Source organism: Pollachius pollachius (genome assembly GCF_949987615.1).
Source record: "Pollachius pollachius genome assembly, chromosome: 1".
Lineage (NCBI taxonomy): Eukaryota > Metazoa > Chordata > Actinopteri > Gadiformes > Gadidae > Pollachius > Pollachius pollachius.
Window position 1 is genome coordinate 43,908,919 of NC_136934.1, and position 11,779 is coordinate 43,920,697.

At 44.9% G+C, this 11,779-nt stretch overlaps 1 protein-coding gene across 2 annotated transcripts; it reads right to left on the reverse strand.

The window, feature by feature from the left end:
* Window positions 1-174: 174 nt before the first annotated feature.
* On the reverse strand, window positions 175-8,811 carry lsr (lipolysis stimulated lipoprotein receptor). 2 transcript variants are annotated; one of them, XM_079754010.1, is made up of 11 exons: window positions 8,626-8,811; window positions 7,513-7,845; window positions 6,893-7,012; window positions 6,352-6,408; window positions 4,310-4,456; window positions 3,398-3,622; window positions 2,838-2,894; window positions 2,603-2,719; window positions 2,123-2,420; window positions 1,025-1,427; window positions 175-705 (listed from the first exon to the last, which is right to left on the reverse strand). In XM_079754010.1, the coding sequence occupies exons 1-11, from the start codon at window positions 8,690-8,692 to the stop codon at window positions 670-672; spliced, it is 1,860 nt and encodes a 619-aa protein (XP_079610136.1). In that variant the 5' UTR covers window positions 8,693-8,811; the 3' UTR covers window positions 175-669. The 2 variants fall into 2 exon arrangements, with proteins under 2 accessions (XP_079610136.1, XP_079610137.1); XM_079754011.1 differs by lacking the exon at window positions 6,352-6,408 and having other exon boundaries at window positions 176-705.
* Between the last annotated feature and the right edge of the window lie 2,968 nt (window positions 8,812-11,779).

Genomic DNA, 11,779 nt, shown 5'->3' on the forward strand with positions numbered 1-11,779 from the left:
ACCAGGTATTAGTAAGATAAAAATAAACTGAAGGTTTCCCTTGAAAACTGATATTCAGCAAACAAACCCACAGTAGAAGTAGTGGCAGTAGTATAAGTCCTAGTTCTTTAGTGATGGAGAATGGCAGCGGTTGTGTTATTCTAAACGCACAGAAGAGTGTATGTCTGCGTTGGCGCCATCTAGTGTTCTAAAATCGCTACAAATCAAGTTTTCTAGTTTATAAAAGATTTATTGGAAAATGTACATCTCATTTACTCGTACATTAAATGCATACAACAAACATCAGACTGTACAACCAAAATAAGCCATAATAAACATCATAAAAACTAACTATACTTAAAAGATATCTGCATTATGATTACAAAACATTTGAAAGCTCTGGTGAAAAATCCCACGCATACATCCTTATCGAATTAAAACAATTATTTACAAAATATTAAAAAAACGAACTTATATCTTATATAAAATCGATTATAATTATGATCTTGGCTTTCTACAGAATGCTAAGAATGAAGTAAACGGACATGACTAACGTAACACATTAAGGACAGACACATAACGTTCACCTAACAGCTAAACAGGAGTCTGGAGTATTAAGGCACTGGCGGCAGCCGTCAGGAGATGAAAACACAAGATATTTACAGGAAGACAAGAGGATGATGTCGTTGTCTACACCACCAGACTCTCTCTGCTCACAGCACCGTTCTGCGGGACAAACAACAAACAACCGCTTAATACACCAATAATATTACATACAAATAAGACAGGGAAACACCGAACACCACACCACAGCTAGCAGGGATTAGTGTAGGACTGCAGTCATGTTGGTCAGACCTGAAGCGATCATAACATTTATGATGATTGACCGCATAACATGTTATGATGGTGGGGTCATCGTAACATGACAACATGTTCTGTTAACGTCCTCCTCCCCCTGCTGCTGCTGCGCCTCCTCCTCTTCCTCCCTCCCTCCCTCCTCTTCCTCCCTCCCTCCTCCTCCTCCCTCTACCCCTCCCCCCCTCACCTTCCGCAGGTTGCTCCTCTTGGAGGAGCTCACGCTCTCCTCGTCGCTGTAGGGAGGTGGGTGGGGGAAGTCGTCACGGCGATTGGGGAAGGCCGATGGGGGGGCGAGCGGGAGGGGGGGAGGGGGCCGGTCGCTGAGGTGCTCGCGGCTCCGCCCCCTCTGCTGCTCCCCGAGGCGCTTCCTCTCCATGGCCTCCCGCAGGATGCTGTCGTCGTAGCCCCGCCCGCCGCCGCTGCGCTCCAGGTCCATCAGGTCGTCACGACTACGGCTGCGCCGCCCCTGCATGCCCCGGCCGGCGTCAGAGGACCCGCCCCTCCCGCGCCCGTCCGGGGAGTAGTCACGGCGACGGCGACCGTCGTCACGGTCGTGACCACGCGCACTACTGCTCCACCCATCGTCCGACCTGGAGCGAGAAAGAGGGGGAGACCGGGGGAGAGACGAAGGGAGGGAGAGAGAGAGAGAGAGAGAGAGAGAGAGGTGAAGGGAGGGAGAGAGAGAGAGACAGAATTGAGAGACAGAGAGAGATGAAGGGAGGGAGAGAGAGAGACAGACTGTAAACAACAGAATGAACCGATCTGTTTTAAAAATAAACCAGACGCAGTAGTTTCATGTCTGAGCTCTTGCCATGTCTAATATAACATCCAGCAGTCCTATTTTATAGCAGAACTTCTGCTATAAGTCTCACAGAGGGATTTTAATAAGTGTATGTCTACAGTGGCCAGTCTACGAAGTGTGGATTTGTAACTTTTACTGATACTTTTTTAAAGATTACTACTGCTGACCAGGTTTGTGTTGTTGCAGCCAATTACATGCTTACAGATCCCCACTTCAAGCGATATTATTGGTTTAATATTTAAAGTCTGATTTGTGAGACTACAATATGCCATACCTGAGAAAAAAAATCAAACATCTTCACTAGTCACTAAGAAACATACCCAACCGCCCACACCAACACACCTGAAACCAAGAAATCTGGAACCAACACACAGACACCCTTTCCGAATCATCTTTTGAGCTCTGATGCTCGTCGTAGATTGACGTCTCTTAGAGATTATCACAGGTGTCTCGTCTGTCTCTCCATCCCCCCGCTAGCCTTACCCTCTGTGTCCTCTAGATCCGTCGTCATGGTGACGTGGGTAGTCGTCGCGGGGACGGCGGCGGTCGAGGGCGTCCAGGTTGTCCATGGACTGGGCCCGCCCCCTCGGATCCATGTAGCCCCGCCCCCCCCCGCGGCCCCCGTCTCCCCGCCGCTGGGCATGCTGGGATACACTGCTGATGGTGCTCATGGCCTCGTCCTGGTCGTACACCGTGGCCAGGGGGGGCGGCTGAGGGCGACCCCCACGACCCCTGGGGTCAAGGCCATCGTGCAGGGAGCTGACCTCACTCATACCGTCCACTGAGAGAGAGAGAGCGAGAGAGAGAGAGAGAGAGAGAGAGAGAGAGAGCGAGAGAGAGCGAGAGAGAGCGAGAGAGAGAGAGAGAGAGAGAGAGAGAGAGAGATATTCACCAAACTTAGTAACTATTGGCCATATCTCCTAGATTCATCACTCTGCATGGGGTGAAGTGGGGGATACTGACTGCGGTTGTTGTTCTGGGGCCGGCTCGGGTCCATGTTGGCCAGCTCTCTCTCCATGTAGTAGATCGCCCGTGTGGCATTCCCAGCCGGATCCACCTGGATGCGGTATCCACTGCGTGCTGAGAGACACACACACACATTTATTTTTTCCAGCTATTAAACATAGTTTCAACGCAACTGGTGGACTTAAGTTCTAAAGCAGCAGGTGAACTCCGTTTTAGAATAGCAGGTACTTACTGTTGTCAGGTCCGCTGTCCTGGTCATGAAGGAGGGGGACCTGAGACCCCTGGCCCACTACAAGCACAAACATAAGCACACACACGTTAGAAGTGACCAACCAGTCCTCCCATACGGTGATTAAACATAGCCACCACGTCCCACCACTACTACATGTTGTACGTCCTGGCACTTAACGTATGCACTTATTGTAAGTCGTATTTAGTCATAGTACTTAGTTATGTCTTCCCAGCCCCTCACACTGGGAACACATTCGATATCAGAGCATGAGGAAAACATCCAACACTAGAGCATGAAGACCACATTTATACTCTAAAGTTGTATACGGGGAATGGGTTAACATAGTTATTGCAAGTGCTTGGCACTTGGTTCTATGAACCTTACTGCACCGACAGCGATTTATTTTTTCACTACTCTTATTACAAATATACATGCTGTAAGTTGTTTTGGATAGAAGTGTCTGCTAAATGCCCTAAATCTAACCAGACAGGGGCAGAACAGGTTCAGCTGTGACACACGGCCCGCCGTCCCCTCCGGCCCACCGGGGGGCCCCGACTCACCCGAGCTGGCTCCGTCGTACTCGCGGCCGTAGCCGTTGTGCGGCTGCTGGGGATGCATGTTGGGCATGGGCAGCATGGGCATGCCGGGCTGCCCCCCCGCAGCGTAGGTCGGCTGGTCGTACATACTGGGAGGGTAGCCCGGCTGGGCGTACTGACTGGGAGGGTAGCCCGGCAGGGCGTACTGACCGGGGGGCCCACGCTTCACCATCTTCCCAGCCTCGTACACTGGGAACACATTCGATATCAGAGCATGAGGAAAACATCCAACACTAGAGCATGAAGACCACATCCAACGCTAGAGCATGAAGACCACATCCAACGCTAGAGCATGAAGACCACATCCAACGCTAGAGCATGAAGACCACATCCAACGCTAGAGCATGAAGACCACATCCAACACTAGAGCATGAAGACCACATCCAACACTAGAGCATGAAGACCAAATCCAATACTAGAGCATGAAGACCACATCCTACACAAGAGCATGAAGACCACATCCAACACAAGAGCATGAAGACCACATCCAACACTAGAGCATGAGACCACATCCAACCCTAGAGCATAAAGACCACATCCAACCCTAGAGCATAAAGACCACATCCAACCCTAGAGCATGAGACCACATCCAACACTAGAGCATGAAGATCACATCCAAATTCAGAGCATAGAGGTCACATCCAAGACTAGAGCATGTGACCACATCCAACATGAGACCACATCCAACATCAGAGCATGAAGACCACATACAACACTAGAGCATGAAGACCACATCCAACAGTAGAGTATAAAGGCCACATCCAACACGACGATGAAGATGGCACAACCAATACATTCCCAACCAGAAGTACTAGACACTAGAACTACCTCCTATACCAGTAGTATTATACGTGGAGATGGGTGTGAAGTACTCACATGCACGGGGGCAGCAGCATCGATCAGGGCAGCAGGGGCAGCTGACGTAGCAGCAGCAGGTGTGTGGGCAACACTGACACCAGCAGATCCCAATGAGTAGAATCAGCAGGAGGAACCCAAACACCACCAGCACCACCAGCAGCCAGTCTGGAACACAGAAACACCTCCATTACCTCCAAACCCTCACACACTGCACGATATGCCCAAGTTGATGTATAGTTTATTATATTTTCAATCGCCTTGCTGTAACATTTTATATATTAGTATTTGCATTCATGCAAATAGTTTCATTTCACTGTGGTCTTTAGTTTACTAAAAAATAATGGTTAATGTTAGAGGTGGAATAAAGACCGTAGGAAGGGGTATTTGAATTGGGAGTGTTGTGAGAGAGTCACAATATACTTGTGACCAGCCAACAAACCAAAGTTAAATCGGATCTTCTGCGATGGATTGTCCATATTTTCTCCTTATTAGCGTTATTAGTAGCCTGCTGGAAGCTTATACCTTCCTTTGACCATTGCTAACAGTAAAGCTAGGCTACCTATTCCACATGGTGACACCAGTGCCTTAGCAGATAGGCTCCAGGGGAGGAAACTGGACTGACAGGTTTAGCACCCGCTAACATAAATTAGCTCTGCAGTAGCCATTACTCTGTTGCTAGCAGCTGAGCAAAAACCTTCTGTTTGTTCGCATAGGAAAGCAGAAACAAGTTTGTTGAAAGGCCCTTTGTTACCATTGTTTCTTAGTATTCTCAAAGATAAGAACTGAAGAGAAAGAGGACTTGCATTAAACCTTGAGGCTGAGCCTCTGAAGGTAAGTAGGGGGGTCCAGGCGATCCACCCCCGAGAAAATAAATACATTTTTGTTGCCTGAACCCCAATTTTAAAACACATTTTGAGATTGAACAAAGGATTAAAATCACTGAACGATTGATCAAATATGCAATTTAGTGATGAACCAGTAAATTAGATATTAGATACAACATATTTTTTTATTGCAGACTTGTGAACCCTCATAAACTCTTTCTTCCTCCTCTCCCCTTCTGTTCCTTCCACACACACACACACACACACACACACACACACACACACACACACACACACACACACACACACACACACACACAAAAAAAAGAATTGGTACAGCCGCCCAAATTCACAATATTGGAGAGTTGTCTGTGCTTGCCTCTCCACAACCGAACTTCTTGTTTTTGTCCTTATAAAGCTCTTTACGGTCATTGTGTGTGGCTCTGTACGTAACATAGACAGTAGGTAGGCTATAGTCCACTAATAGCCTAACCTAGACTCAATGGTCAACGGTAAAATACTTTTGTGGGGTGACGTTACTGGTTTCATTTCCATCAGGGGAGCAAGCACCAGTTAAAACCATTGCTCTACTGTGGTTGAGGTGGATTTATCACACCAAGCTAACCAGCATACACCTGTCTCACTTTATAGCACCTAGCCAACCAACATACAACGTGCTAACTGGCAAGCACCTAGCTAAAAACGTACACGTAGCCAAGGACGTACACAAAGCTAAGTGCCATACACCCCGCTAACTGCTTAGCACCAAGTAAAGCATTTATTACTTAGCAAACCATTTAGCCACTGTTTAGCAAATAGCTTAATGTTTACACCTGAATAGCATGTAGTGTGTTCTAATTAAAAGACCTTTCAGAATACGAGGGTCAACCTACACTAATCGAAAAACTAGGCTGGAACAACCTTGGTTAGCAGTTAAAATACTAAAAAGAGCTAGTACTACCTGGCATACAAGTAATACATGTACTAGACCAGCACTTTCTATACTACATGTACTGCAAAACAAACAACGCTATTAATACTTCCAACAGCAGACTAATAATACATAATACTTCAAAAACATGGCTGGTAACGTCTTCCGTAGCAGTATTTATCTTATGTACTAGACCAGCAATACTCAAAAACAGAGCAAGTTCTACCTCCCACAGCAGTAATACTAAAAGAAATTGCTTGTACTAGCTTTCACTAAAACAATACTACAAACAGAGCTAGTACTACCTTCCATGACCAGTAAGTCAATGCCAGGCAGGAGGTCGGTAGTGTTTGACTTTCTCTCTGTGAAAGAAGATAAAGTATCAATTACTTTTAAATGACCTCCAACCCCCTTCCTGGTCCGCTCTAATCTCTGTTGCCGCTCTAGCCGATACCAAACTCTCACTGCTGGGATTTCCATCTACTAATCCATGCTAGTCTGCCAGATACTTGCATGGCATTTACTTGACTTAGTTAATGCATTTCATCACTTCTATGATAATAACCTAGTTTATCAGTACTCTCTCTCTGAAGTGCCAAGTAGTCCAGTACCACCAGTATCTGTATGAGTGAGTCGTGAGTGAGTTTCAAGTAGTCCAGTACCATCAGTATCTGTGTGTATGTGAGTGAGTGAGTGAGTGAGTGAGTGAGTGAGTGAGTGAGTGAGTGAGTGAGTGAGTGAGTGAGTGAGTGAGTGAGTGAGTGAGTGAGTGAGTGAGTGACTCAGTGCTGAGATGTCCGATACCATCAGTATCTGTGTGTGAGTGAGTGAGTGAGTGAGTAGTACCTAGTACTATCAGCTCGGTGTAGTCTTCACTGTTCCCCGTCAGGTCCTGGGCAGAGATGACGGAGCAGACGTAGACTCCGCTGTCCCCCCACGCCGTCTGGCCGATGCTCAGGTCTGCATCTGATTGTCAGGTGGTTCAGCAGAAGAAAATACATCAACACTTTATTTGTCCCTCACATGGCAATCGAAGGTAGGCGTGAAACAAACAGGAACAGAAATCAAACACACCTAAGCCTATGAAGAATAAGACATAAAAAAATATGTTTGGAGGCTGGGTATGCTCGCCCGACGTCGAAAGTCAGCGCAACGCGGCTGTACTCCAAAGTTCTGAATGCTCAAGGCTCAGTTATAGCTCCACGTCGAGGCAACGCAAGGGGGTTCACGGAACCATGCGGACCTTCCTTGCGTCCACCGCAAGGAAGGGCCTGGTGCGCGCCTCCCAAAATTGTAACATTTCGTCGAGGCGACGCAGCAGCAAGGGCTGTGTCCGCTCACTAAAACCCGAAGCAGGACTAAAACAGGTTCACGACTGCGTCAAAGCGTCTGCGTTGTCATCGCATTGCCTCGACGTCGAACCATAACTGTGCCTTAAGTCATGTGGTCAAGTGACGCGTGCTTACTGTTGATGATGCTGATCTTGCGGCCCTGGTACTCTGTGCCCAGCGTGACCGAGTTGGCCTGCTTGGACGCCACGATACGGATGGTGCGCAGGCTGTCGGCGCACTCGATGTTGGGGTCGTAGTTGGGGTTGTTCTGGCTCAGGAGGTTTTCCGCGCTGTTGGGGCTCAGCGCCGCCTGGATGGGGTCGCGGCAGTACGACTTGTACTTCCAGGTCACCACGGGGGGCTGGGTGGAGGCGGTGGTCTGGTAGTTACAGTTCAGGACCACGGGCTGGAAGAGGATGGCGATGTAGCGCTTGGTGGGACACTGCACCGAGATGGCCCCGGTGTAGCCTGCAGACGCACCACAGCCACAACACAATGGTTAGACATTAGTGTTACACATCAGTGTCACAACCACCTGGGTATGAATCATCACCAGGTCAGTCTGGGACGAAACTCTGCTATTTATAACCCGTCTATTATTTACTATACTTTACCATATGACTCAACGCCCATTTGATATAAATATAATTGGCCTCTTGCACTTGCCGTGTTTTTAACCCATAAAGTTTTAACTTGTGATATATACATTCTGACCATGGATAACCCGAACTCTGGATCGACATCAAGTTTTTCAATTTGCCAAATGATTAAAAGGTTAGGAATATATACAGCAGCCTACCGGTTGTTTAGGCTACATAAAATAGCTGAACGATTCTCAAAAAAACTAACAATAAATACGAATATATAGTAATGAAAACATGACTCGTTACTTTAACATTTAAAGTAGGCTATGATTCGGAGATATTTTAAAAGCTAAACATACGTAGAAAATAGAAAATGTATAGCCTACTTAGTTTTAATTCTTTAAATGTAATCAAAAATGTTGTTTATGTAGTACGTGTGTACGAGGATAGTTGCTCAATAGAGGGGCCCTTCGGTTCAGGTAAAACACAAGAGCGTTTCGACCGAAAGGTTTCCCACAAGAATGGGGATAATCATGGATATCTGGAGAAATGTTGTAGAATAACAGGACCTACACATTAAGAGCAGAGATTGGTGTACGATTGACGCAAAGACAGCAGAAGTGATCAACACACGGAAGAGGACGCACCCAGGCCCCGGGCCTACCTGTTGCCAGTACAACGGCCACAAACAAAGTCCAAAACATTTTCATCCGTTGTTTCGAAGTTTCCATCGATATTTAAATTATATATCTGCGCAAACAAAAAACTCATCGATGAAACATTAATCGACATCTACAGTTACTCCCGTGTTCCCGTTCTTCAGCCAGGTATCGAGGTGTTACGCAAGGCGCGTTGCGTCAAGGTGAGGCTGGAGGGACGGGTCGCCAAACACGGACTGGTGGGTGGTGTCTGTTTCTGTTTTAACGCTCACAAGTTAAATTGATATAGTTAATCAATATTTTCCCTCAAAAACGAATCATTTACCGTCGATTTGAACTTTTATTTTTTGTATTATGTGGCGTTGTGGGTTCCATCTCTCTGCAATACTATTTGATCTTAAACGGATCCCCCTGTGGTCCAGTTGGTACGGTCCGAACTGATACTGGAGATACTGGTTAATTTTCAACCAGGGTACTTCCGTCGTAGTTGCATGGAAATTGTGTGTGTGCGCGTGTGTGTGTGTGTGTGTGTGTGTGTGTGCGTGCGTGTGTGTGTGTGTGTGTGTGTGTGTGTGTGTGTGTGTGTGTGTGTGTGTGTGTGTGTGTGTGTGTGTGTGTGTGAGCGCCCAAATATATATTGTTATTCATATAATTGTTGTAGAATAAATACACATGAACCTTCCAAGCCCGTGGGCTTAGTTTTATAGTAGAGTAAGGATAAGGTGTTAGTAGAGTAAGACTAGAGTTGGGGTAAGTTAAGTTAGTTGGGTAGGAGGAACCCCTAATCAAGCTTTGATGGAATATTTACAAGTTTTATTTCTACAATACTATAATGTATTTACCCTGTTCCACCACTAGATAGCTGAGTCCACCAGCAGCCGGTTGCTTAGGGGAGGAATGTAACAGGTGCCACGAGTAGAATAGATTATAGTGGAATAGAGAGGAAATACCGTAGAGTAGAACCGATTATAGAGTGGAATAGAGGAAATACAGTACAGTAGATTATAGAGTGGAATAGAGAGGAAATACCGTACAGTAGAATCAATCATAGAGTGGAATAGAGGAAATACAGTACAGTAGAATCGATTATAGAGTGGAATAGAGAGGAAATACAGTACAGTAGATTATAGAGTGGAATAGAGGAAATACAGTACAGTGGAATAGAGAGGAAATACAGTACAGTAGATTAGATTATAGAGTGGAATAGAGAGGAAATACAGTACAGTAGATTATAGAGTGGAATAGAGAGAAAATACAGTACAGTAGAATCGATTATAGAGTGGAATAGAGGAAATACAGTACAGTAGAATCGATTATAGAGTGGAATAGAGAGGAAATACAGTACAGTAGATTATAGAGTGGAATAGAGGAAATACAGTACAGTAGAATAGAGTGGAATAGAGAGGAAATACAGTACAGTAGAATCGATTATAGAGTGGAATAGAGAGGAAATACAGTACAGTAGATTATAGAGTGGAATAGAGAGGAAATACAGTACAGTACAATCGATTATAGAGTTGAATAGAGAGGAAATACAGTACAGTAGAATAGATTATAAAGTGGAATAGAGAGGAAATACAGTACAGTAGAATAGATTAGAGTGGAATAGAGAGGAAATACAGTACAGTAGAATAGATTAGAGTGGAATAGAGAGGAAATACAGTACAGTAGAATAGATTATAGAGTGGAATAGAGAGGAAAAACAGTACAGTAGAATAGATTATAGAGTGGAATAGAGGAAATACAGTACAGTTGAATAGAGTAGGTGCAGTAGAGTCGGTTGGATTAGAATACAGATACTAAATTACAGAATACTACAGAATAGGCCTACTACAGAATAAGAGAATACTCAACTACATAATACTAATACTCTAAATATATGCTAAATAGTTGGCCTGTTAAGCCCTTTGAGTCAGTACCTTTGAATAAGGGCTATACAAATAAAATTGAAATTTAATTAAATTGAAAGTAAAAAAAAACAAATCCCTAGCAGAAGCTCCATTACGGGAAGTTACTGCGCAGTACGAACAGCGTAAATTGGTCTGCTGTCTGTCAGAGGTGAGAATGGGTAGGACCAGGCCAGCTGACATTCCAAACACAAAGCAGAATTTACAGATAAGTAACCCTGAGAGTTATGTTATGGTGATATCCTAAATAGTGACAATTGATGAACCTTGGATTGATTTGAATGCGGAATTAAGAGTAACCTATGTAGGCTTGTACATTATGTGTAGGCTACCCACTGAATTTTAAAATGGCAAAATGATTTCTCTGATAAGTTATAATTGAATTAAAACTAACTGTATGAACTTTCTTTAAAGAAATTCATAAATATTTGAATATACTTTTTATACCAATCCTATTGTCAGCCAGACTCGTTGCCGATCTGCGACGGAATCGTTACATAGAAAATAAACAAGCCGCCAAGCCGTTATTGAGTGTCCTTTCAGTCTGCATCCATCAAAGTGGACGAACAACCCCACCCAATGGCAGAAAGGGGGCGATAAGTCTATGCTCAGCCCCTGCATGCGTATTTATTATTTGGAACTTTTGCAAATGTAACGGAAGATACAATAAAAATATGGTATATCAATATTTATATACCAGATTTGTAATATTGCGCGAATACTATGTGTAACAAGGCATTGTCCGTTTATAACGATGTCTAGTGTGTTAAGGCTGTGTCTCAGTATATACAGGCTATTCTATTAATGCCATGCAGGGGCAATTCTAGGTTCTGACTTTTCGGGGGGACGCATAGATAGAATCACCTTGTGGTCAACTGTCATTTAATAGACATCTGACAGATTATGTCAAGATTTAAAAATGAATTATTACCTGGTCATGTTATAACACAGCTGAAAATCGTCGATTTTCTGATAAAGACTAGCTAGCCTCTTTGACAGACGAAACAGCAGAAACTGTGTTAGGTGCGCTCGTGCTGCCTTTTTGGTTTTGTCAAACAGGAGACGCCCACCCACCAATCAGAGGTTAGAGATTCCTGCCGGAAGGTTGCGCTCGATGTCCAAAGCCCATTTGAGCCTATTCATTAGTGTACAGCACCCATCCTCCCATTGCTTGTGTAAAAAAAAAAGGAAGAATATTAGATTTGAGGACGAAACGATAGGGTGGGCTAAGGCAAGTTTTTCCTGAGTAAGG